The 26,449-nt window shown below is 50.6% G+C and overlaps 1 protein-coding gene across 1 annotated transcript in view; it reads left to right on the top strand.

Moving 5' to 3' along the window:
- The window catches only part of ELMO3 (engulfment and cell motility 3), a 111,832-nt gene that overhangs the window by 45,039 nt on the left and 40,344 nt on the right, over positions 1-26,449 (top strand). Inside the window, exons 7-12 of the mRNA XM_075326275.1 lie at positions 170-269; positions 7,753-7,904; positions 8,007-8,085; positions 8,155-8,205; positions 8,277-8,399; positions 15,822-15,950. Of these exons, the coding sequence (XP_075182390.1) occupies positions 170-269; positions 7,753-7,904; positions 8,007-8,085; positions 8,155-8,205; positions 8,277-8,399; positions 15,822-15,950 (634 nt within the window). The remainder of the gene's footprint in view (positions 1-169; positions 270-7,752; positions 7,905-8,006; positions 8,086-8,154; positions 8,206-8,276; positions 8,400-15,821; positions 15,951-26,449) is intronic.

The following is a 26,449-nucleotide window of genomic DNA, read 5'->3' as shown; positions in this document are numbered from 1 at the left end:
CATAGAGGAGCTCAGCATGGAGTCTACTGTACTGGAGGCAATATGGCCCCAGAATCATAGAGGAGCTCAGCATGGAGCTCCTAATACAAAGGCATATCCTCCTCCCACATCCCGACATATCACATGGTGGTTCTGCTCCTCACTATCCTCATGTCTCTTCTGTTTTCAGGCGTGGGGAGGTGATGTGTCACATCCTGAGGGCCATCTCGGAGCTGATGGAGCACGGCTTTGTGTCCTGGGAGACTTTCAGCACAACATTCATACGAAAGGTACACACAAATTTCAGAGACCACCAGATGGGCAGCACGGTGGCTCAGTGGTTAGCACTGCAGTTTTGCAGCGCTGGGGTCCTGGGTTCAAATCCCACCAAGGACACCATCTGCAAGGAGTTTGTATGTTCTCCCCGTGTTTGCGTGGGTTTCCTCTGGGTTCTCCGGTTTTCTCCCACACTCCAAAGACATACAGATAGGGAATTTAGATTGTGAGCCCCAATGGGGACAGTGTTCCTGATGTATGTAAAGCGATGCGGAATATGTTAGCGCTATATAAAAATAAAGATTTTTTTTTTATTTAGATGAAAAAACATGGGGGCCTTGTGGAGAGAACTGGGGAACATTACTGGGCCAGCATTTCTCCATGGCCCCGTCATCTGAACTAACTGAAACATACAGGGTGGTTTCAAAAAATTATGCAAAATTAGTGTTATGTTGTAACCTATGAAGACACTATGTATCCAGTGTTACCTAGCCACCACAAGTGTTCACGGTGATTTCCAGTGGTGACCCAGCAGATGTCCCGGGGTCGTCCAATGCCGTTCTGCCGCGTACCAGCATACCTTCAGATATGGACTGCACTGTCAGTAAGAGACTAGAGAGAGCCATTCCAGCAGACGGGGAACTTTATTACCAAAGATACAGTGGGTATGGAAAGTATTCACACCCCCTTTAAATTTTTCACTCTTTGTTTCATTGCAGCCATTGGTCATTTTTTTTCTCATTAATGTACACTCTGCACCCCATCCCCTATCTTGAAAGAACCCCCCTTCCCCCAGAAATGTAGAAATTTTTGCAAATTTATTAGACAAAAAAACCTGAAATATCACATGGTCATAAGTATTCAGCCCCTTTGCTCAGTATAACACATGGTGATAAGTATTTAGCCCCTTTGTTCAGTATAACACATGGTCATAAGTATTCAGCCCCTTTGCTCAGTATATCCCATGGTCATCAGTATTCAGCACCTTTGCTCAGTATATCCCATGGTGATAAGTATTCAGCCCCTTTGCTTAGTATAACACATGGTCATAAGTATTCAGCCCCTTTGCTCAGTATATCACATGGTGATAAGTATTCAGCCCCTTTGCTTAGTATAACACATGGTCATAAGTATTCAGCCCCTTTACTCAGTATATCACATGGTGATAAGTATTCAGCCCCTTTGCTCAGTATAACACATGGTGATAAGTATTCAGCCCCTTTGCTCAGACACTCATATGTAAGTCACATGCTGTCCATTTCCTTGTGATCCTCCTTGAGATGGTTCTCCTCCTTCATTGGAGTCCAGCTGTGTGTAATTACACTGATAGGACATGATTTGGAAAGGCGCACACCTGTCTATATAACACCTCACAGCTCACACTGCATGTAACACCAAAAGAGAATCATGAGGTCAAAGGAGCTCAGAGACAGAATTGTGGCAAGGCACAGATCTGGCCAAGGTTACAAAAGAATTTCTGCAGTTTACAGGGTTCCTAAGAGCACAGTGGCCTCCATAATACTTAAATGGAAGAAGTTTGGGACCAGCAGAACTCTTCCTAGGCCCGGCCGTCCAGCCAAACTGAGCAATCGTGGGAGAAGAGCCTTGGTGAGAGAGATAAAGAAGAACCCCAAGATCACTGCGGCTGAGCTCCAGAAATGCAGTAGGGAGATGGGAGGAAGCTCCACAAAATCACATATCACTGCAGCCTCCACCAGTCGGGCCTTTATGGCAGAGTGGCCGACGGAAGCCTCTCCTCATGCAAGACATATGAAAACCGCATAGAGTTTGCAAAAAGCACATGAAAGATCCTAGACTATGAGAAATAAGATTCTCTGGTCTGATGAGATGAAGATAGAACTTTCTGGTGATAATTCTAAGCGGTATGTGTGGAGAAAACCAGGCACTGCTCATCACCTGCCCAATACCATCCCCACAGTGAGACATGGTGGTGGCTGCATCATGCTATGGGGGCAGGGACAGGACGACTGGCTGCAATTGAAGGAAAGATGAATGTGGCCAAGTACAGAGATTTCCTGGAAGAAAACCTCCTCCAGATGCTCTGGACCTCAGACTTGGCCGAAGGTTCACCTTCCAACAAGACAATGACCCTCAGCACACAGCTAAAATAACAAGGGGGCGGCTCCGGAACAACTCTGTGACCGGCCCAGCCAGAGCCCTGACCTAAACCCAACTGAGCATCTCTGGAGAGACCTGAAAATGGCGTCCACCAATGTTCACCATCCAACCTGATGGAACTGGAGAGGATCTGCAAGGAAGAATGGCCGAGGATCCCCAAATCCAGGATCCCAAGAAGAGTCATGGCTGTACTAGCTCAAAAGGGAGGCGTCTACTCAATACTGAGCAAAGGGGCTGAATACTTATGACCATGTGATATACTGAGCAAAGGGGCTGAATACTTTTGAACATGTGATATACTGAGCAAAGGGGTTGAATACTTATGAACATGTGATATACTGAGCAAAGGGGCTGAATACTTATGAACATGTGATATACTGAGTAAAGGGGCTGAATACTTATGACCCTGTGAATTTCAGTTTCTCTTGTTCAATAAATTTGCAAACATTTCTACATTTCTGTTTTGTTCTGTCAAGATTGGGGGATGGGGGCAGAGTGTACATTACTGAGAAAAAATACCAAATGGCTGCAGTGAAACAAAGAGGGAAAAATGTAAAGGGGTGTGAATACTTTCCGTACCCACTGTATATTTACTAAGAAAATTGCTGGTCAATACTTATTTCACCTGCTGTATGGATCTGATCTAATCCCAGTGACATGTAGGCATCTCCTCTAATCCCAGTGACATGTAGGCGTCTCTTCTAATCCCAGTGACATGTTGGTATCTCCTCTAATCCCAGTGACATGTTGGTATCTCCTCTAATCCCAGTGACATGTAGGTGTCTCCTCTTATTCCAGTGACATGTAGGCATCTCCTCTAATCCCAGTGACATGTAGGTGTCTCCTCTAATCCCAGTGACATGTAGGCGTCTCCTCTTATTCCAGTGACATGTAGGCGTCTCCTCTAATCCCAGTGACATGTAGGCATCTCCTCTAATCCCAGTGACATGTAGGTGTCTCCTCCTGTCCCAGTGACATGTAGGCATCTCTTCTAATCCCAGTGACGTGTAGGCGTCTCCTGTAATCCCAGTGACATGTAGGCATCTCCTCTAAACCCAATGACATGTAGGCATCTCCTCTAATCCCAATGACATGTAGGCGTCTCCTCTAATCCCAGTGACATGTAGGTGTCTCCTCTAATCCCAGTGACATGTAGGTGTCTCCTCTAATCCCAGTGACATGTAGGTGTCTCCTCTAATCCCAGTGACATGTATGTGTCTCCTCTTATACCAGTGACATGTAGGCATCTCCTCTAATCCCAGTGATGTGTAAGCGTCTGCTCTAATCCCAGTGACATGTAGGTGTCTCCTCTAATTCCAGTGACATGTAGGTGTCACTTCTTATTCCAGTGACATGTAGGCATCTCCTCTAATCCCAGTGACATGTAGGTGTCTCATTTTATTCCAGTGACATGTAGGCATCTTCTCAAATCCCAGGGCATGTTGGCTTCTCCTTTAATCCCAGTGAAATGTAGGCATCTCCTCTAATCCCAGTAACGTGTAGGCATCTCCTCTAATCCCAGTGACATGTAGGCATCTCCTCTAATCCCAGTGACATGTAGGCATCTCGTCTAATCCCAGTGACATGTAGGCATCTCCTCTAATCCCAGTGACATGTAGGCATCTCCTCTAATCCCAGTGACATGTAGGCATCTCCTCTAATCCCAGTGACATGTAGGCATCTCCTCTAATCCTAGTGACATGTTAGCATCTCCTCTAATCCCAGTGACATGTAGGCATCTCCTCTAATCCCAGTGACATGTAGGCATCTCCTCTAATCCCAGTGACATGTAGGCATCTCCTCTAATCCCAGTGACATGTAGGCATCTCCTCTAATCCCAGTGACATGTAGGCATCTCCTCTAATCCCAGTGACATGTAGGCGTCTCCTCTAATCCCAGTGACATGTAGGTGTCTCCTCTAATCCCAGTGACATGTAGGTGTCTCCTTTAATCCCAGTGACATGTAGGTGTCTCCTCTTATACCAGTGACATGTAGGCATCTCATCTAATCCTAGTGACATGTTAGCGTCTCCTCTAATCCCAGTGACATGTAGGCGTCTCCTCTAATCCCAGTGACATGTAGGTGTCTCCTCTAATCCCTGTGACATGTTGGCGTCTCTTCTAATCCCAGTGACATGTAGGTGTCTCCTCTAATCCCAGTGACATGTAAGTGTCTCCTTTAATTCCAGTGACATGTAGGTGTCTCCTCTTATACCAGTGACATGTTGGCGTCTCTTCTAATCCCAGTGACATGTAGGCATCTCCTCTAATCCCAGTGACATGTAGGCATCTCCTCTAATCCCAGTGACATGTAGGCATCTCCTCTAATACCAGTGACATGTAGGCGTCTCCTCTAATCCCAGTGACATGTAGGCGTCTCCTCTAATCCCAGTGACATTTAGGTGTCTCCTCTTATTCCAGTGACATGTAGGCGTCTCCTCTAATCCCAGTGACATGTAGGTGTCTCCTCTAATCCCAGTGACATGTTGGTACCTCCTCTAATCCCAGTGACATGTAGGTGTCTCCTCTTATTCCAGTGACATGTAGGCATCTCCTCTAATCCCAGTGACATGTAGGTGTCTCCTCTAATCCCAGTGACATGTAGGTGTCTCCTCTAATCCCAGTTACATGTAGGCGTCTTCTCTAATCCCAGTGACATGTAGGTGTCTCCTCTTATTCCAGTGACATGTAGGCATCTCCTCTAATCCCAGTGACATGTAGGTGTCTCCTCTAATCTAGTGACATGTAGGCATCTCCTCTTATTCCAGTGACATGTAGGTGTCTCCTCTAATCCCAGTGACATGTAGGCGTCTCTTCTAATCCCAGTGACATGTAGGTGTCTCCTCTTATTCCAGTGACATGTAGGCGTCTCTCTAATCCCAGTGACATGTAGGTGTCTCCTCTAATCCCAGTGACATGTAGGTGTCTCCTCTAATCCCAGTGACATGTAGGCGTCTCCTCTTATTCCAGTGACATGTAAGCGTCTCCTCTAATCCCAGTGACATGTAGGCGTCTCCTCTTATTCCAGTAACATGTAGGCGTCTCCTCTAATCCCAGTGACATGTAGGTGTCTCCTCTAATCCCAGTGACATGTAGGTGTCTCCTCTAATCTCAGTGACATGTAGGTGTCTCCTCTAATCCCAGTGACATGTAGGTGTCTCTTCTAATCCCAGTGACATGTAGGTGTCTCCTCTTATTCCAGTGACATGTAGGCGTCTCTCTAATCCCAGTTACATGTAGGCGTCTTTTCTAATCCCAGTGACATGTAGGTGTCTCCTCTTATTCCAGTGACATGTAGGCATCTCCTCTAATCCCAGTGACATGTAGGTGTCTCCTCTAATCCCAGTGACATGTAGGCGTCTCCTCTTATTCCGGTGACATGTAGGCGTCTCCTCTAATCCCAGTGACATGTAGGCGTCTCCTCTTATTCCAGTGACATGTAGGCATCTCCTTTAATCCCAGTGACATGTAGGTGTCTCCTCTAATCCCAGTGACATGTAGGTGTCTCCTCTAATCCCAGTGACATGTAGGTGTCTCCTCTAATCCCAGTGACATGTAGGTGTCTCCTCTTATACCAGTGACATGTAGGCATCTCCTCTAATCCCAGTGACGTGTAAGCGTCTGCTCTAATCCCAGTGACATGTAGGTGTCTCCTCTAATTCCAGTGACATGTAGGTGTCACTTCTTATTCCAGTGACATGTAGGCATCTCCTCTAATCCCAGTGACATGTAGGTGTCTCATTTTATTCCAGTGACATGTAGGCATCTTCTCAAATCCCAGGGCATGTCGGTGTCTCCTCTAATCCCAGTGACATGTAGGCATCTCCTCTAATCCCAGTAACATGTAGGCATCTCCTCTAATCCCAGTGACATGTAGGCATCTCCTCTAATCCCAGTGACATGTAGGCATCTCCTCTAATCCCAGTGACATGTAGGCATCTCCTCTAATCCTAGTGACATGTTAGCGACTCCTCTAATCCCAGTGACATGTAGGCATCTCCTCTAATCCCAGTGACATGTAGGCATCTCCTCTAATCCCAGTGACATGTAGGCATCTCCTCTAATCCCAGTGACATGTAGGTGTCTCCTCTAATCCCAGTGACATGTAGGTGTCTCCTCTTATTCCAGTGACATGTAGGCATCTCCTCTAATCCCAGTGACATGTAGGTGTCTCCTCTAATCCCAGTGACATGTAGGCGTCTCCTCTTATTCCAGTGACATGTAGGCATCTCCTTTAATCCCAGTGACATGTAGGTGTCTCCTCTAATCCCAGTGACATGTAGGTGTCTCCACTAATCCCAGTGACATGTAGGTGTCTCCTCTAATCCCAGTGACATGTAGGTGTCTCCTCTTATACCAGTGACATGTAGGCATCTCCTCTAATCCCAGTGACGTGTAAGCGTCTGCTCTAATCCCAGTGACATGTAGGTGTCTCCTCTAATTCCAGTGACATGTAGGTGTCACTTCTTATTCCAGTGACATGTAGGCATCTCCTCTAATCCCAGTGACATGTAGGTGTCTCATTTTATTCCAGTGACATGTAGGCATCTTCTCAAATCCCAGGGCATGTCGGTGTCTCCTCTAATCCCAGTGACATGTAGGCATCTCCTCTAATCCCAGTAACATGTAGGCATCTCCTCTAATCCCAGTGACATGTAGGCATCTCCTCTAATCCCAGTGACATGTAGGCATCTCCTCTAATCCCAGTGACATGTAGGCATCTCCTCTAATCCTAGTGACATGTTAGCGACTCCTCTAATCCCAGTGACATGTAGGCATCTCCTCTAATCTAGTGACATGTAGGCGTCTCCTCTTATTCCAGTGACATGTAGGCGTCTCCTATAATCCCAGAGACATGTAGGCGTCTCCTCTTATTCCAGTGACATGTAGGTGTCTCCTCTAATCCCAGTGACATGTAGGTGTCTCCTCTAATCCCAGTGACATGTAGGCGTCTCTTCTAATCCCAGTGACATGTAGGTGTCTCCTCTTATTCCAGTGACATGTAGGCGTCTCCTCTAATCCCAGTGACATGTAGGTGTCTCCTCTTATTCCAGTGACATGTAGGCATCTCCTCTAATCCCAGGGCATGTTGGCGTTTCCTCTAATCCCAGTGACATGTAGGCATCTCCTCTAATCCCAGGGCATGTTGGCGTCTCCTCTAATCCCAGTGACATGTAGGTGTCTCCTCTTATTCCAGTGACATGTAGGCATCTCCTCTAATCCCAGTGACATGTAGGTGTCTCCTCTTATTCCAGTGACATGTAGGCATCTCCTCTAATCCCAGGGCATGTTGGCGTCTCCTCTAATCCCAGGGACATGTTGGCGTCTCATCCACAGGTCTTTCTTTGTCTTTGTCAGGTGGTGACCTTTGTGAACCTGAATCTGATGCTTGTGGAGATCACCCGGTTGGCGCTGATCATCCTGGAGAGTGTGGTTCAGAGTAACACCACGCTGGGGACCTTGGTCAGACAGGAGGTTCCTCCGGATAGACTCCTCGCCCTTCTGCAGCTGTACGGCTTTTTGTGATGAGAATGAGGCTTATTAGAGAGACGTGTTTCTGGCACATGGCGCAGGTCCTCTCTGTAGACTCAGGCTTTTCTGCTGTCTTGTAGACCCGATCAGGAGACACAGATTAAGGTGATGGCGCTCCTTGTGGCCTTACTACAGACGGTCGGGGGACGCGACAGAGCGGTAAGACACTGCTTGGATGTGTGCTCGTGTTCTTGTCACCTACTGTAACCGTCTGATCTCATTTACCAGGAAATGCTGGAATATCTGTGGAAGAAGAGTATGAGGCAGTTTATCCATAAGGTGAGCTCTGCAGGCATGGAGGGCGGCAGTGCGCTAGACCCCGGTCCAGATGGGCGTTTTATGTATTTCAGAGCATTATCCATGGCTGGCCACAACTTGGGGATGAAATGCGTCACTACCTGTATGTGCTGCAGTGTCTGAGCCTGGGCCTGCTGGACGGACGGATGAGAATCGCCATGGATCCCAACGATGCGGTAAGACAAAGCTCACCTTCTATATTTTACCCATTAGATCCATGAGGGTCGGCCTAAATTCCTTACATTGCTCACGTCTGACGATAACAAGAATCTAATAGTGGTCACAAATCCCTCAAATCTTCATTCATACAGTATTCATACAGCGTGAACTGTGTCACATTTGTTACGTTACACCCACATACGTAAAGGTATTTGTGGAGACACGGGGCTCAGTGGGCGCTCTTGTCCACTAAAACCCGCCGCCTTTAGAAAGACAGCGTGGCTCAGGGCTCATCCCAACTGAACGCCGGCCTCCTTAACCGTGGGCGTAACACTACTCAGACAACACAGGGTGAGGGAACCACAATAATTAGACTTTATTGGATCCCCAAACAATTAACGGCACATAACACATAACCAGCAAAACACACAAATGTAACCGGCAACAGAGTCTCACCCTTCCGCTGGCTCACCAGGGATTAAGAATGTCCATGCCTCACAGGTTCCAAGCTGTCTGAGGTCTGAAAAGTCTGTAACAGGTGACTGAACTGTCCCAACCTGAGTGTCCTCCTTAGGTAGTCCTGGGTTGATGATAAAATCCTGGCAGCCGGAGTCGAAATGCCTAGGCTGTGGATATGGTCTCCAACCGGGTCCGGAGTCCCTAGATTGAAGCCATAAGATATCCTGATCCTCTAGTCAGCTCCAAAGAGCTTAGACTGGATCCATCAGCATCCATCAACAACCCCTGGTGGCTTAAAGAAGTCCTTTTTATAGCCACAACCTTCCACTTGGATACACTGCGTCCTCATCGATTGGTTGGACAAGATTGCTTCTCCCATTGGAGGAATTTCAAGCTGCATGGACAATGTTCATTTAAATGATGTGCATAGAAAGACTGAGGGTGTACATGTAAACTGGGAGTCACCGACTAGACAATGACTACTAAGGTAATCACATTAGCAATACACAACTACAATACAATGGTTACTGGAAATGTCTGGAGAACAATACCTCTGGCTTTCAATGGCCAACACAATTACATTGAGTCAACAAGAGTCTTGTAAAAACAATGAGGGACTTATTTTAAGAAACTTTAACCCATGAGAGTCCATGTCGTTACAGTATTGTATAGGGATTATCTGTGATATTTAGCGGTACTTCTCACATAGCGAGATCGCTGCTGAGTCTCAGGTTTTGTGACGTACCAGTGACCTTGTGAAGCCCCGAGAACGCTGTGTCGGTGCATTACCTTCAGGGACTCCACTCGGCTGGATCTGGTCACAGGTAGGAGATCTTCTTCTTGTCGTGACGCCACTCTCAGTATTGCGGCCAGTAGGGACCGCCACTGCAGGTTGAGGGTCGCCTGGGGCTGATGGTATGTGCAGTTAGTTGGAATAGCCTCCTGAGAGTGAGGCAAGCCCCAGGGCCCGATGTAGGTGCGTAGTACCACAAGGCGCAGAATAACTCCACACAGGCAGAATGTCTTTCAGGGTTTTTACTCACTTCAGGTGGCAGGGTGAGTAACCCGGGCGTAGCTGGGATGAACCAGGCGGGAACCAGGTGTCCTTCAGGCTGACTTGTGAGGGTGACTACTAACTCGCCTTCCTTAGCCCTTGGTGGTTTGGGGTGACCCCGACTTTGAGTCCCTATGGGGGTCACCCAGGGAAGTTGCTGAAGCCTCACTCCCCTTCGTTTGCCGTGTGCTTGTTGCCTGGGCCAGATCACTCCAGCTTCTTGCCTCCTGTGAGCTATGGGCCCTAACTGTGGCTACGTGGCTGCGGCTTTTTGTGGTGTTGTGGCGTGGGCTTTGAGAGCCCCACACCGGCAGGTTTAGCAAAAGAAAGCTGGATCTATCTCCGCTTCGGGATCTGCCGCCCGTTTGGGCCTGGTTCTCCCTAGCAGTCTCCTTACTTCCCACTCCGTGCTCTTCTCTCTAGCTGAGATGGGTTTCGGGTAGCACTCCTAGTTGACCGTTCTCCCCCGTCAGTAGCCACTGCGCGGGCGCTGTTAGACAGCAACAGCCCCACAGGTCTGCTCCTCACTGAGCCCTATGGAGTTCGGCTCTAACTGACTCACTGCCCCTCCTCTCCTGTTCTTGCCTACGCCACCTAGCAACCAGCTTCTCTTACCACACCCCTTGAGAGGAGATGGAGGCTTTTGGCCCCCTCCACTATTCCAGTGAAGGTCAAGGCTTTTCCCCCTCCTGGGATCCCCAGGGGTCCTCTCATGGGTACATGTGTGAGAGCTGATTACTATGCGCCTGTGTTCCACACCCCGGTCAGCCTTCTGGATTACCTGTATTGTACTGTCTCCAGCATGGGTGCAGTACTCAGTGGTGCCTGACTAGGTCAGGGGTGCCACATTCCCCCTTAGTTATCACCAGCACGTCCTCGGGCTGCAAGACAACATTTTAAAATGCATAAAACATTAAAACATGTAAAACATTTTTAAAAGCACCAGGTACCATACATCACCACCCTCCACCCACAAGTCCGTTAACCCACCCAAAACCCTTTCACGTTGGCCGCGGCTTCAGCCACTTCTGGCAGGATGTAGAGGCGGCTTTCATGGGCTGGTGGTTTCAGGGTATACCTGGCTTGGTGGATCCGCGCCTTCAGCCTCTTCTGGCAGGATGCAGAGGCGGCCTCCACAGTTGGTGCTGACCAGGTACCCTCTTTGTGGTGGAGAGCCAGGCCCCATAAACAGGCATGCTCTCTGGTCGCAGGTGAGCCAAGGCCCTATATACGGACGGGCTCCTCCTGGTTGCAGACGAGCCAAGCCCCTAAACAGGCTGACTCTGGTGGTGGTGGTGCCCTTTTGGTGTAACTATTTACACTGCGAGAGTTTGTGGCTATAGCCAGTTCATAGCCTTAAGGTTTATGGTTTTCTCACAATAGTTTTTGTGGGCACATGCTTAAACGTAAACGTTGCAAAACAAACTTTTCAAAACTTTAACTTTCTAACTGCTGACTTCTTACTTTCCTTTACTCCTCCATTTCAGGGCTTTGGCCTGTTGGGCTGCGGCACCTGCTGCTTTCTTGCTCTTTGTCGTCGTCTGAGGTAGTTTCATCTGTAGGTTCCTTGTCTCTGCTTTCTCTATCTTCATCTGTTTCCTTTCCTGTATCTGTTTCTCTTTCCTGTAGCATGGGGTGGCTGTAAGGTTTGCTGGTACATAGTGCTACGTCAAGCGCGTACAGTCCTCTTTCGCCTTGATGCATGGTAAACTGTACTGAATCCCCCATCTTTAGGTTTCTGCCAGGGTGTCCTCTAGGCAGATGAGCGCTCACATCTCTTCGGTTGACAAATATCCCTTCCTTCACACCAGGTGCTACAATGAATCCATATCCACTTCTCAAATTGAAATCCTCCACTACTCCTCTGCAAAGGGGTCCTCTGACCTGGGCTTTGGCTCTTCTCAGGAACCTTTTCTCCTGTAGGTCTCTGGCTGTGACTTCTCTCTGCTCTGGAGACTGTGGTGCAGGGGACAGCGTTGTTCTGTTGCGACGCCTGGTCTTGCGGGCTGGGTTCTGCTGGGCTGTTACCTCAATGCCTGCAGGGCCCCAGGTGAGGTTTCTGGGCTGGTCTTCATCAGCAGACGGTGTCAAGTCCTCCTCATCCCAACGGGAATAGGGTAACATCTCCGGCTCTGAGTATTGCTCCACTGCCGGTGGCTCCGGAGTCAGCTCCTCAGCTTCCTGGCCTCCTCTCCCCCTTAGTTCTTCTTGGCACTCCTTTGGTGGCAGTGCTGGGGATGGGCTTTCTTCAGCAGGCTCAGGCAGGGGACTCTTTGGCGTGGTTGCTGCAGGGATTGCTGGAATCCTCTTGGGGGTGTGCGGAGGGAGCATGTACCGGTCCACCAACCATTGTGGAAACTTGGCCTCCATGTCAGCCTTCAGCCGCCAGTATTCGGGGTCCTCCCCCAGCGTGGGCTTTCCAGCAGGGACCTCTTTGGACTGGGGAGCGGTGTCTGCTCTGGCCTTGCAGGCCGGGGTAAATGGTGATGCAATCTCTTGGCGGGCCGCGCCCTGTATGGCGGCGACCTGGTCTTGGCGGGCCGCGCCCGGCATGGCGGCGGCCTGGTCTTGGCGGGCCGCGCCCTGTTTGGCGGCGGCCTGGTCTTGGCGGGCCGCGCCCTGTATGGCGGCGGCCTGGATCGGCGTCGCAGCTGCGATGGGATCTGTGCAGGCTGGGCTGGGCGTCGCTGCAGGGACCGGGTCTTGGTGGGCCGAGCAGGGCATCGCTGCGGCGGCCGGGGCTTGGCGGGCCGAGCAGGGCATCGCTGCGGCGGCCGGGGCTTGGCGGGCCGAGCAGGGCATCGCTGCGGCGGCCGGGTCTTGGCGGGCCGAGCAGGGCATCGCTGCGGCGGCCTGGGCTTGGCGGGCCGCACCTGGCGTGGCTGCGGCCTGGCTCAGCGTCGCCGCGCCGGGCGCCTCTTCAGGGACCGCGGGCGTGGCAGCAGGGGTCGGGGCATCCGGGCCGGCAGGGGTAATACTGGACTCACCCATCGGTGGCAGCATCGGGGTCTGAGTCGTCGCCGTCCGGTCTGGCACTCGTCGTGCGGTTCCCCTCTCATAGGCCTGAACCGCGGCAGCCATCTCCAGAAGTTCCATACGTTCTTCTCGGATCTGCTCCACGACCCGGGTCTCCAGTCGGTCGCAGAACTGGGCCAGCTCCCGATACCACCAGGCAGCGGAGCCCGGTTCTGGATTTCTGCGGTCAGACGCCATTTCTTCTGCGCCCTCTTCTGCACGACTCTCCAGCTGTGGACTCGCCGTTGCCTCTAATAGCAAGCTGTTCAGTTTCCGCTCTGCCTCTTTCAGCAGCTCCTCTCCCAGCAGCAGGCTTCTGGCTCCCTTTCTGTCCCGACGTCTCTGGACGCTTCCACTCTCATAGCTGGCAAGGTCAGAACTCTGCAGGGGATCTCTGGGTAGCCACACCTCTTCGTGGGCGGTAACTTCTTCCAGCGCGGGCTGCTGTTGTTTTTCAGCGCGCTTTTCATGGTGGCAATATGGCGGCGCTTCCAATTTTTCAAGCGGACCGCCCAGGCACATGGTCACCTGTCTGAACAGGTCTAGTCCTTATCCTGTTCGTGACGCCAGATGTGAAGCCCCGAGAACGCTGTGTCGGTGCATTACCTTCAGGGACTCCACTCGGCTGGATCTGGTCACAGGTAGGAGATCTTCTTCTTGTCGTGACGCCACTCTCAGTATTGCGGCCAGTAGGGACCGCCACTGCAGGTTGAGGGTCGCCTGGGGCTGATGGTATGTGCAGTTAGTTGGAATAGCCTCCTGAGAGTGAGGCAAGCCCCAGGGCCCGATGTAGGTGCGTAGTACCACAAGGCGCAGAATAACTCCACACAGGCAGAATGTCTTTCAGGGTTTTTACTCACTTCAGGTGGCAGGGTGAGTAACCCGGGCGTAGCTGGGATGAACCAGGCGGGAACCAGGTGTCCTTCAGGCTGACTTGTGAGGGTGACTACTAACTCGCCTTCCTTAGCCCTTGGTGGTTTGGGGTGACCCCGACTTTGAGTCCCTATGGGGGTCACCCAGGGAAGTTGCTGAAGCCTCACTCCCCTTCGTTTGCCGTGTGCTTGTTGCCTGGGCCAGATCACTCCAGCTTCTTGCCTCCTGTGAGCTATGGGCCCTAACTGTGGCTACGTGGCTGCGGCTTTTTGTGGTGTTGTGGCGTGGGCTTTGAGAGCCCCACACCGGCAGGTTTAGCAAAAGAAAGCTGGATCTATCTCCGCTTCGGGATCTGCCGCCCGTTTGGGCCTGGTTCTCCCTAGCAGTCTCCTTACTTCCCACTCCGTGCTCTTCTCTCTAGCTGAGATGGGTTTCGGGTAGCACTCCTAGTTGACCGTTCTCCCCCGTCAGTAGCCACTGCGCGGGCGCTGTTAGACAGCAACAGCCCCACAGGTCTGCTCCTCACTGAGCCCTATGGAGTTCGGCTCTAACTGACTCACTGCCCCTCCTCTCCTGTTCTTGCCTACGCCACCTAGCAACCAGCTTCTCTTACCACACCCCTTGAGAGGAGATGGAGGCTTTTGGCCCCCTCCACTATTCCAGTGAAGGTCAAGGCTTTTCCCCCTCCTGGGATCCCCAGGGGTCCTCTCATGGGTACATGTGTGAGAGCTGATTACTATGCGCCTGTGTTCCACACCCCGGTCAGCCTTCTGGATTACCTGTATTGTACTGTCCCCAGCATGGGTGCAGTACTCAGTGGTGCCTGACTAGGTCAGGGGTGCCACAACCTCATCAGCGATCTCGCTGTGTGTGACAAGCAGCAGCGAGCGGAGCCCTGCTGCGAGGTCGCTGATCGTGACAAAACGATCAGGACCATTTTTTGCTTGTTGGTCTCCCGCTGTGCAGCAAGCATCGGCGTGTTTGACCAACAAGCACCAAGCGTCAGACTGGCTACTGGAGGAATCTCCAGTAATGCCAGGCCTGAATTCAGTTACCTGCGTTGCACTCCAGAGCTCTCACCTAAGCTCCAGACTGCAGCCTAGACTGCACCGCGAGCGCCGAGTGATTGATTCCCCGGCGATTGCAGCCTAGACTGCACCGCGAGCGCCGAGTGATTGATTCCCCGGCGATTGCAGCCTAGACTGCACCGCGAGCGCCGAGTGATTGATTCCCCGGCGATTGCAGCCTAGACTGCACCGCAAGCGCCGAGTGATTGATTCCCCGGCGATTGCAGCCTAGACTGCACCGCGAGCGCCGAGTGATTGATTCCCCGGCGATTGCAGCCTAGACTGCACCGCGAGCGCCGAGTGATTGATTCCCCGGCGATTGCAGCCTAGACTGCACCGCGAGCGCCGAGTGATTGATTCCCCGGCGATTGTAGCCTGGACTGCACCGCGAGCGCCGAGTGATTGATTCCCCGGCGATTGCGGTTCAGTTCATGACAGCTGAAGACAGGCTGGGCTGATCTCCAGAGCTCTCACCTGAACTCCGGATTGCAGCCCGGCCTGTCCACAGCTGTTATAAACTGAACCGCAATCATCGGGGAATCATTCACACAACACAGAGCAGTCCTGCAAACTCTGAGATCAGTCCAGGCTGCAGCTGAGAGCTCCAAGTGCAATGCAGGTAACTGAATCCAGGCCTGGCATTACAGGAGAGTCCTCCGGTAGCCAGTCCGACGCTCGGAGCGCCCGTTCTGAATGAGCCGTCGTTACACGGGTCGCTAGTGGCTGGTAGCTGATCTCTGATCGCTGTAGAGATCTGCCTGATTGACAGCTCACCAGCAACCATGCAGCGACGTTCCAGCGATTCCTGCCAGGTCGACTCGCTGGTCGGATCGCTGGTGTGTCGCTACATGTAACGGGACCCTTAGGCTCATGTCTGGAATAACCAGGCGCTGCAGACCAGGCGCTGCAGACCAGGCGCAGAGTTATGACTGCGTGATATCACAGAGAACATTTCCTCTTCATACTTTTAGGAACAGAGACAGCAGCTACAGAATCTGCGACTAGTGGCTTTTCCAAATGAAGTTGACGAAGGCGGACATATGACGTCGGAGCGACGTCGCTCTCTCTCTGCCAAAGAATTCCGCAAACTTGGATTTACGGTGAGTTATTCTGTGCAGAATCCTGAAAGTCGCCATTCTAGTGCTCCTCACAAATCCTATTACTTTACTGGCTTTCCTTCCTTCTCATGTTGTCTCATCCAAGTCTTTGAACCATTCTAGAATATTTGGTCCTGGAAATTGCAGCAATTCTATGGCAGCTAAACATTAATACAATTTCAGTATTTGTGATGGGATCATTAGGAACAGTAGAGCCTAAACTGACCCTCAGGCTAGGGGAACCCATCGCCAGCCCTGATCCAAAAGATACGCCTGAAGGTGATGGTGTTTGGGCTGCCTTCCTTACCCTAGCTCCTGAATAACCCTGGTCTAGTGTCTCCCTCCCTCCACCCAGGAGAGCGCCGGGACAGGAGTGATTAATCCCACAACAATAAACAGATGGGGGAACCAAAACTCAACTCACATCAATCACTCACAGAGGTATATAGAGTACGAGCTCAGGAAGAAACTAAAGCAAGGAAATAATCAGACACTATGGGTTACTTTGCACGCTGCGACATTGCTAGCCGATGCCAAGCGTGATAGTACCAGCCCCAATCGCACATGCGATATCATGGTAATAGCTGCCATAGCGAACATTATCGGTACGGCAGCGTCACACGGACTTACCTGCCTTTCGACGTCGCTCTGGCCGGCGACCCGCCTCCTTCCTAAGGGGGCGGGTCGTGCGACGTCACAGCGACGTCACACAACAGGCGGCCAATAGAAGCAGAGGGGCGGAGATGAGCGGGACGTAAACATCCCGCCCACCTCCTTTCTTCCGCATTGCCGTCGGGACGCAGGTAGGAGATGTTCCTCGCTCCTGCGGCTTCATACACAGTGATGTGTGCTGCCGCAGGAAAGGGAACAACATCGTACCTGCGGACGCACCGACATTATGAAAATGAACGACGTGACACAGATCACCGATTTTTGACTGTTTCACGCTTGTTCATCTTCTCTCCTAGGCTTTACACATTGCGACATCGTTACCGGCGCCGGATGTGCGTCACTTTCGATGTGACCCCAACTATATCGCAGGTGCAAAGTACCCCTTAAGGTACCGTCACACTAAGCGACGCTCCAGAGATCCCACCAGCAACCTGACCTGGCAGGGATCGCTGGAGCGTTGCTACACGGGTTGCTGGTGAGCTGTCATACAGGCAGATCTCACCAGCAACTAGTGACCAGCCCCCAGCCAGCAGCGACGCGTGGAAGCGATGCTGCCCTTGGTAACTAAGGTAAATATTGGGTAACCAACCCGATATTTACCTTGGTTACCAGCGCACACCGCTTAGCGCTGGCTCCCTGCACACCTAGCCACAGTACACATCAGGTTAATTACCCGATGTGTAGTCTGGCTATGTGTGCAGGGACCAGGGAGCCGGCACTGGCAGCGTGAGAGCGGCGGACGCTGGTAACTAATTTAAATTCGGGTAACCAAGGAAAGGGCTTCTTGGTTACCCGATATTTACATTGGTTACCAGCGTCCGCAGAAGCCGGCTCCCTGCTCACTGCACATTCAGTTGTTGCTCTGTTGCTGTCACACAAAGCGATGTGCGCTTCACAGCGGGAGAGCAACAACTAAAAAATGGTCCAGGACATTCAGCAACAACCAGCGACCTCACAGCAGGGGCCAGGTTGTTGCTGGATGTCACACACAGCAACATCGCTAGTAACATCGCTGCTACGTCACAAAAGTCGTGCCTCAGCAGCGGTGTTGCTAGCGATGTTGCTTAGTGTGACGGTACCTTTAGAGAACACAGAAGCTCACCAGCAGCTGGACATCAAAGTGCAAGGACCGGGCTTACTTAAAGCTATCATCGGCATGGGAGAACAGGCTCCATCAGATTAGAAAGGGAGGAGGCGACCATGATAGGTCTCCTGCATCGTGTGACTCAAGCAGTAATCCACAGGCTATCAGAAATTAACTTCTGCAAGCCTGATTACCAACAAGACTAGCCCCTAAACACTATGTCTCTCAGTCAACATAGTGTTACCCAAAAATTACAGTTTGCTGATCCCTAACTAAAGACTATTAACCCCTTCACGACCTTGGACGGATCTATCCATCAAGGATCGTGTCCCGTTAAGCCCTGCCCCCTGCCGCGGGCAGGCGGCGGCGGTCGGCACACATATCAGCTGTTTTCAACAGCTGACATGTGTGCCTGTATGTTGCGAGTGGAATCGCTTCCACTCGCAACATTTAACCCCTTAAATCTTGCTGCCAAAGTCTGGCAGCGAGATCTATATGTGCACGGCCATGTTTTTTACTTACCGCCACCCCCACCGGAAGTCACGTGAGTGATCACGTGACGTTCGGTGGTTGCTATCGTAGCACAGGGTCATGTGATGACGCCTGCAGCTACGAAGTTTCACTTTCGTTTTTCCTCGGCACGGAGCAGAGGGAAACCGGAAGTGACTGAATCTGATGTTTACAGCTGTATAGCTGTGATCAGCAGATAGATAAGAGCAATCGGATTGCTGATCGCTATTGCCCCCTAGGGGGACTAGTAAAATAAAAAAAAAAGAAAAAAAAAGTTTTAAAAAATAAAAAAAAAAAACAAAAAACCTAAAAGTTCAAATCACCCCCCTTTCACCCCATTGAAAATTAAAGGGTTAAAAAATAAATAAATATACACATATTTGGTATCGCCGCGTTCAGAAATGCCCGATCTATCAAAATATAAAATCAATTAATCTGATTGGTAAACGGCGTAGTGGCAAAAAAATTCCAAGCGTCAAAATTACGTTTTTTGGTCGCCGCATGTTTTACGCAAAATGCAATAACAGGCGATCAAATGTAGCATCTGCGCAAAAATGGTACCATTAAAAATGTTAGCTCAAGACGCAAAAAATAAGCCGTCACTGAGCCATAAATACCGAAAAATGAGAACGCTACGTGTTTCGGAAAATGGCGCAAAACATACGCCACTTTTATTGGACAAACTTGTGAATTTTTTTTAACCCCTTAGATACAAGTAAACCTATACATGTTTGGTGTCAACAAACTCGCACTGACCTGAGGCATCACATAGATACATCAGTTTTACCATATAGTGAACACGGTGAATAAAACATCCCAAAAAACTATTGTGCGATCACACTTTTTTTGCAGTTTTTCCACACTTGGAATTTCTTTGCTGTTTTCCAGTACAATATATGGTAAAACCTATGGTTTCATTTAAACGTACAACTCGTCCCGCAAAAAACAAGCCCTCATATGGCAAGATTGACGGAATAATAAAAAAGTTACGGCTCTCGGGAGAAAAGGAGCAAAAAACAAAAACGCAAAAACGGAAAGTGCCCGGGGGCTGAAGGGGTTAAAACATAACTTTTAATTAACTATTGATTAGAACACATTTGAAAACACGTACTGTGCAGAGAGTAGTACACCAATAAGCCAGAATCATACTGCGAGATGATCAGTATTTATGGCCGCGGACCACTATGGTTAATATTAATTCCCCCGCACTAGGAATGCTAATAAAATTCTGCCTCCGGGGGGCTACAGCCTGAAGTCTTTTATTACTATTATTATTATTATTATTATTATTATTATTATTATTGAGATTGTTTGGAGCACCCAGCACCTGGATCAGTCACCTTTATATTCCCTTCTGTAGGATCTATCCTTCCAGCACAGACTCGCCTGCCTTCAGAATACACATATAGGGAGTTGTGGGGTTAAATAAATATTGTTTTTTCTTTCTTAACAACCGATCACCCACAATCTGCACAACTTGAGCAGTTGAGATGCAGGTGAGAGGCGCAGGTGAGAGACACAGGTGAGAGGCACAGGTGAGAGACACAGGTGACAGGCACAGGTGAGAGGCACAGGTGAGAGGCACAGGTGAGAGACACAGGTGACAGGCACAGGTGAGAGGCGCAGGTGAGAGGCACATGTGAGAGGCACAGGTGACAGGCACAGGTGAGAGGCGCAGGTGAGAGACACAGGTGAGGCGCAGGTGACAGGCACAGGTGAGAGGCGCAGGTGAGAGACACAGGTGAGAGGCACAGGTGAGAAGCACAGGTGATCGGCACAGGTGAGAGGCACAGGTGAGAGGCGCAGGTGAGAGGCACAGGTGAGAGGCGCAGGTGAGAGGCGCAGGTGAGAGACACAGGTGAGAGGCACAGGTGAGAGGCGCAGGTGAGAGGCGCAGGTGAGAGGCGCAGGTGAGAGGCACAGGTGAGAGGCACAGGTGAGGCGCAGGTGAGGGGCACAGGTGAGAGGCGCAGGTGAGAGGCGCAGGTGAGGCGCAGGTGAGAGGCGCAGGTGAGAGACACAGGTGACAGGCACAGGTGAGAGGCGCAGGTGACAGGCACAGGTGAGAGGCGCAGGTGAGAGACACAGGTGAGAGGCACAGGTGAGGCGCAGGTGACAGGCACAGGTGAGAGGCACAGGTGAGGCGCAGGTGAGAGGCGCAGGTGAGAGGCGCAGGTGAGAGGCGCAGGTGAGAGACACAGGTGAGAGGCACAGGTGAGAGGCGCAGGTGAGAGGCGCAGGTGAGAGGCACTGGTGAGAGGCACAGGTGAGGTGCAGGTGAGGGGCACAGGTGAGAGGCGCAGGTGAGAGGCGCAGGTGAGAGGTGCAGGTGAGAGGCGCAGGTGAGAGACACAGGTGAGAGGCACAGGTGAGAGGCACAGGTGAGGCGCAGGTGAGAGGCACAGGTGAGAGGCACAGGTGAGAGGCACAGGTGAGGCGCAGGTGACAGGCACAGGTGAGAGGCGCAGGTGACAGGCACAGGTGAGAGGCGCAGGTGAGAGACACAGGTGAGAGGCACAGGTGAGAAGCACAAGTGAGAGGCACAGGTGAGAGGCACAGGTGAGGCGCAGGTGAGAGGCGCAGGTGAGAGACACAGGTGACAGGCACAGGTGAGAGGCGCAGGTGACAGGCACAGGTGAGAGGCGCAGGTGAGAGACACAGGTGAGAGGCACAGGTGAGGCGCAGGTGACAGGCACAGGTGAGAGGCACAGGTGAGGCGCAGGTGAGAGGCGCAGGTGAGAGGCGCAGGTGAGAGACAGGTGAGAGGCGCAGGTGAGAGGCGCAGGTGAGAGGCACAGGTGAGAGGCACAGGTGAGGGGCACAGGTGAGAGGCGCAGGTGAGAGGCGCAGGTGAGGCGCAGGTGAGAGGTGCAGGTGAGAGGCGCAGGTGAGAGACACAGGTGAGAGGCACAGGTGAGGCGCATGTGAGAGGCGCAGGTGAGAGGCACAGGTGAGAGGCGCAGGTGAGAGGCGCAGGTGAGAGGCGCAGGTGAGGCGCAGGTGACAGGCACAGGTGAGAGGCGCAGGTGAGAGACACAGGTGAGAGACACAGGTGAGAGGCACAGGTGAGGCGCAGGTGACAGGCACAGGTGAGAGGCACAGGTGAGGCGCAGGTGAGAGGCGCAGGTGAGAGGCGCAGGTGAGAGGCACAGGTGAGAGGCACAGGTGAGAGGCGCAGGTGAGAAGCACAGGTGAGAGGCACAGGTGAGAGGCACAGGTGAGGCGCAGGTGAGAGGCGCAGGTGAGAGGCGCAGGTGAGGCGCAGGTGAGAGGTGCAGGTGAGAGGCGCAGGTGAGAGACACAGGTGAGAGGCACAGGTGAGAGGCACAGGTGAGGCGCATGTGAGAGGCGCAGGTGAGACGCACAGGTGAGAGGCACAGGTGAGAGGCGCAGGTGAGAGGCGCAGGTGAGAGGCGCAGGCGAGGCGCAGGTGACAGGCACAGGTGAGAGGCGCAGGTGAGAGACACAGGTGAGAGACACAGGTGAGAGGCACAGGTGAGGCGCAGGTGACAGGCACAGGTGAGAGGCACAGGTGAGGCGCAGGTGAGAGGCGCAGGTGAGAGGCGCAGGTGACAGGCACAGGTGAGAGACACAGGTGAGAGGCACAGGTGAGAAGCACAGGTGAGAGGCGCAGGTGAGAGACACAGGTGACAGGCACAGGTGAGAGGCGCAGGTGACAGGCACAGGTGAGAGGCGCAGGTGAGAGACACAGGTGAGAGGCACAGGTGAGGCGCAGGTGACAGGCACAGGTGAGAGGCACAGGTGAGGCTCAGGTGAGAGGCGCAGGTGAGAGGCGCAGGTGAGAGACACAGGTGAGAGGCGCAGGTGAGATGCGCAGGTGAGAGGCGCAGGTGAGAGGCGCAGGTGAGAGGCACAGGTGAGGGGCACAGGTGAGAGGCGCAGGTGAGAGGTGCAGTTGAGAGGCGCAGGTGAGAGACAAAGGTGAGAGGCACAGGTGAGAGGCACAGGTGAGGAGCATGTGAGAGGCGCAGGTGAGAGGCACAGGTGAGAGGCGCAGGTGAGAGGCGCAGGTGAGAGGCGCAGGTGAGGCGCAGGTGACAGGCACAGGTGAGAGGCGCAGGTGAGAGACACAGGTGAGAGACACAGGTGAGAGGCACAGGTGAGGCGCAGGTGACAGGCACAGGTGAGAGGCACAGGTGAGGCGCAGGTGAGAGGCGCAGGTGAGAGGCGCAGGTGAGAGGCACAGGTGAGAGGCACAGGTGAGAGGCGCAGGTGAGAGGTGCAGGTGAGACACTGCACTCGCCATTACCATCTGGAGTCCATACTCGCTGAGCTCAGTGCTATCTCATCTCCCATTCCCTCAGTTTTTTCCACATTTATTTCTGGGTACAGAATGTCGCTGGAGAGATGTTATGTGGATGAGTGTCTTTTCCCAGTGGCCGCCCAGGTCCTGTCCTCACCTCACTGATGACTCCACACTAGCTTTACGTGGTTCTGTGTCTCTCCTGCAGTCACCGGCTGTATCTGTCAGTTAATACTTGGAACAGTATTTCATCGTCACACAACCCACAGGATATTTTTTCCTTCTCAATATAAAGAATCCAGACATTAAAGTCAGGAGTAGGTCACTATGGACGTGTGTGATGTCATATATTGTGTATGTCATGTATCGTGTGTGTCATGTATCGTGTGTGTTATGTATCGTGTGTGTCATGTATCGTGTGTGTCATGTATCGTGTGTGTCATGTATCGTGTATGTCATGTATCGTGCGTGTCATGTATCGTGTGTGTCATGTATCGTGTGTGTCATGTATCGTGTGTGTCATGTATCGTGTGTGTCATGTATCGTGTGTGTCATGTATCGTGTGTGTCATGTATCGTGTGTGTCATGTATCGTGTATGTCATGTATCGTGTGTGTCATGTATCGTGTGTGTTATGTATCGTGTGATGTCATATATCGTGTGTGTCATGTATCGTGTGTGTCATGTATCGTGTGTGTTATGTATCGTGTGTGTCATGTATCGTGTGTGTCATGTATCGTGTGTGTCATGTATCGTGTATGTCATGTATCGTGTGTGTCATGTATCGTGTGTGTTATGTATCGTGTGTGTCATGTGTCGTGTGTGTTATGTATCGTGTGTGTCATGTATCGTGTGTGTCATGTATCGTGTGTGTCATGTATCGTGTGTGTCATATATCGTGTGTGTCATGTATCGTGTGTGTCATGTATCGTGCGTGTCATGTATCGTGTGTGTCATGTATCGTGTATATCATGTATCGTGTGTGTCATGTATCGTGCGTGTCATGTATCGTGTGTGTCATGTATCGTGTATATCATGTATCGTGTGTGTCATGTATCGTGTGTGTCATGTATCGTGTGTGTCATGTATCGTGTGTGTTATGTATCGTGTGTGTCATGTATCGTGTGTGTCATGTATCCTGCGTGTCATGTATCGTGTGTGTCATGTATCGTGTATATCATGTATCGTGTGTGTCATGTATCGTGTGTGTCATGTATCGTGTGTGTTATGTATCGTGTATATCATGTATCGTGTGTGTCATGTATCGTGTGTGTCATGTATCGTGTATATCATGTATCGTGTGTGTCATGTATCGTGCGTGTCATGTATCGTGTGTGTCATGTATCGTGTATATCATGTATCGTGTGTGTCATGTATCGTGTGTGTCATGTATCGTGTATATCATGTATCGTGTGTGTCATGTATCGTGTGTGTCATGTATCGTGCGTGTCATGTATCGTGTGTGTCATGTATCGTGTGTGTCATGTATCGTGTGTGTTATGTATCGTGTGTGTCATGTATCGTGTGTGTCATGTATCGTGTGTGTCATGTATCGTGTGTGTCATGTATCGTGTGTGTCATGTATCGTGTGTGTCATGTATCGTGTGTGTCATGTATCGTGTATATCATGAGAAAATTACTTTCCAGCACATACACCACCATGATAACCCAATTACACCATCATTTATATCCGTGACATGGTGTGTGACATAATAGGACCATGGAAAAATCGCCAGCCAACAACACACACAGGAAAAGAAGCGATCAGACTTCCAGTACAATTGATAAATATTTATTGTGAGCAATTAGATAAGGCACAGTGACAAGCATACAACAGAGGTGCACAATCCGGTGGGACCAATGTGGATTGTTGGGAAAGAAGGAAAGGATAGTAAACAACCCCCAATCCGTATCACAGTGGTTACTCAGAACCTAATGTGATAGTTGTATACTCCAGGAGTACTCAATAGGCTGATCTCCATATCACATTGGTTACTATGAACCTAATATGCCAGTTGGGACTCAAGGAGTATACCATAATCAAAAGCTCCCATGTGAGACAATACCACTATTAAACCCCAATGGTAGTGTAGTGTTGTATAAGGAGTTGTGAACAACTTACCAGGGAAGGAGTCACAGGTCACACCGGATGGCACCCCCACCCGACGAACGTCCGTTTCGGCGGATGCCTACGTCAGGGGTGGTGTCATGCCAGAGATTGTGCGTGTGTTAAAAGGACCCGCCGGCCAATCAAATGCGCGATGTATCTCCGTGACGCAGGCGAGCCCAGAGCAGCTGACCATCCACTTCCGCCGCCGCGTCAAGGGCTAAGCTCCGCCCACCCGACCAAGGAGGTCACATGATCGGACAGGTAGAGCCGCCCCTGGAGACACGGCCAGGGAAGGGAGGAACATGACGGCGCTGGGCGCGCATGCGTCTGAGTGATCACAGCGATACTTAGTGAATCAAGCATATAAACAGCAGGCAATGTATACGCAATACAACCATATCAATAACAATAATAAGCGCAACATGCAGTATTGATCTAGGCCTAGAGCAATGTTAGTGACAACTGTCACCAATGTCACAACCACTTAAAATCAATATTAACAAAACATTATATCACAACACAAAGGGATCACAAAGGTATAACGCTGTGTAGTCCATATAACAAGGATTTCATGTCGGTGGAAAAGATGGAAGTCGCATATCATGTCGGCCATAGTTTGGAATTCCAGAAAGATAAATTCCAGGACGGGCAAGGACTAAAAATAATAACCAAAATTGAGAAGAGTTAAAAACACATAAAAAACACATAAAAGAGACATGACATAGAAAGTGATCATAATGAATGATCATAAAAAAGCAGAGAAACCACTATTTTCATTTAAGCCCATAGGTTGTAGGGTTTTTAAACGCCAAATCCACTTGGCCTCAAGGCGCGCCAAATTAGTACCAACTCTCCCTCCTCTAATGTTAGTCTCAATGGAATCAATCCCGCGAAATCTCAAAAGAGTCCCATCAGACTGATGATGTAACTTAAAATGTTTAGGCAACGTTTTAAGACTGGAAATGTCCCCTTCACTTAATGCGGAATTGATTCCATTGACATGTTCCCTAATCCGAATTTTAAATGGACGTGTGGTCAAACCAACATATATTTTCTGGCAAGGGCAAACCGCATAATACACCACCGCACAAGTGGTGCAGGTGATGGATTTTTTTATCTTAAAGGTTTTTGTCCCTGATGAATCGACAAAATGATCGTGTCGGTCCATATTAGCACAAGCCAGACAATGTCCACAAGGTCTGGAACCAGACGGTCGTTTACTGACATCAAGAAAAGATGAAATCGATTCCTGAGTTTCATAGTGACTCGTAACTAAAAGATCACGTAAATTTTGGGATCTTCGAATAGAGATAAGTGGTCTATTAGGTAAAATTTTTGACAGTACTGGGTCCGTCAACAAGATAGGCCATGCCTTCTCTAAACATTTTCTCATCTGAGAAAATCTGGAATGGTATGTAGTAACAAACCTGAGTGGTTCCGGACCCCCGGATTTTTTAGGGGTGTAAAGGAGGGTATCTCTGGACGCATATTTTGCTTTATTATAGGCACGTTTGATAGAACGCCTACTATATCCACGTTCCAAAAACCTGTTTTTTAATTCCTGTGCACGATGATTGAAGTCAGAATCAACCGAACAAATCCTTCGCAACCGAAGGAATTGTCCGGTCGGAACCGAGTCAATCATATATCGGGGATGAGCAGAAGAGGCATGGAGCAACATGTTACATGATGTGGCCTTCCTAAATATGTCTGTTTGAACAATATTTTGATCATCCCTCCGAACCGCAACATCCAAAAAGTCCAAAGAGTTAGCGCTAAATTGATATGTAATTTTAATGTTCCTATCATTGATGTTAAGTGTCCCCATAAACTCATTTAATTGATCCTCAGACCCCCGCCAGA

Source organism: Anomaloglossus baeobatrachus, chromosome 10 (genome assembly GCF_048569485.1).
Source record: "Anomaloglossus baeobatrachus isolate aAnoBae1 chromosome 10, aAnoBae1.hap1, whole genome shotgun sequence".
Taxonomy (NCBI): Eukaryota; Metazoa; Chordata; class Amphibia; order Anura; family Aromobatidae; genus Anomaloglossus; species Anomaloglossus baeobatrachus.
This window is presented reverse-complemented; position numbering and strand designations above follow the sequence as displayed.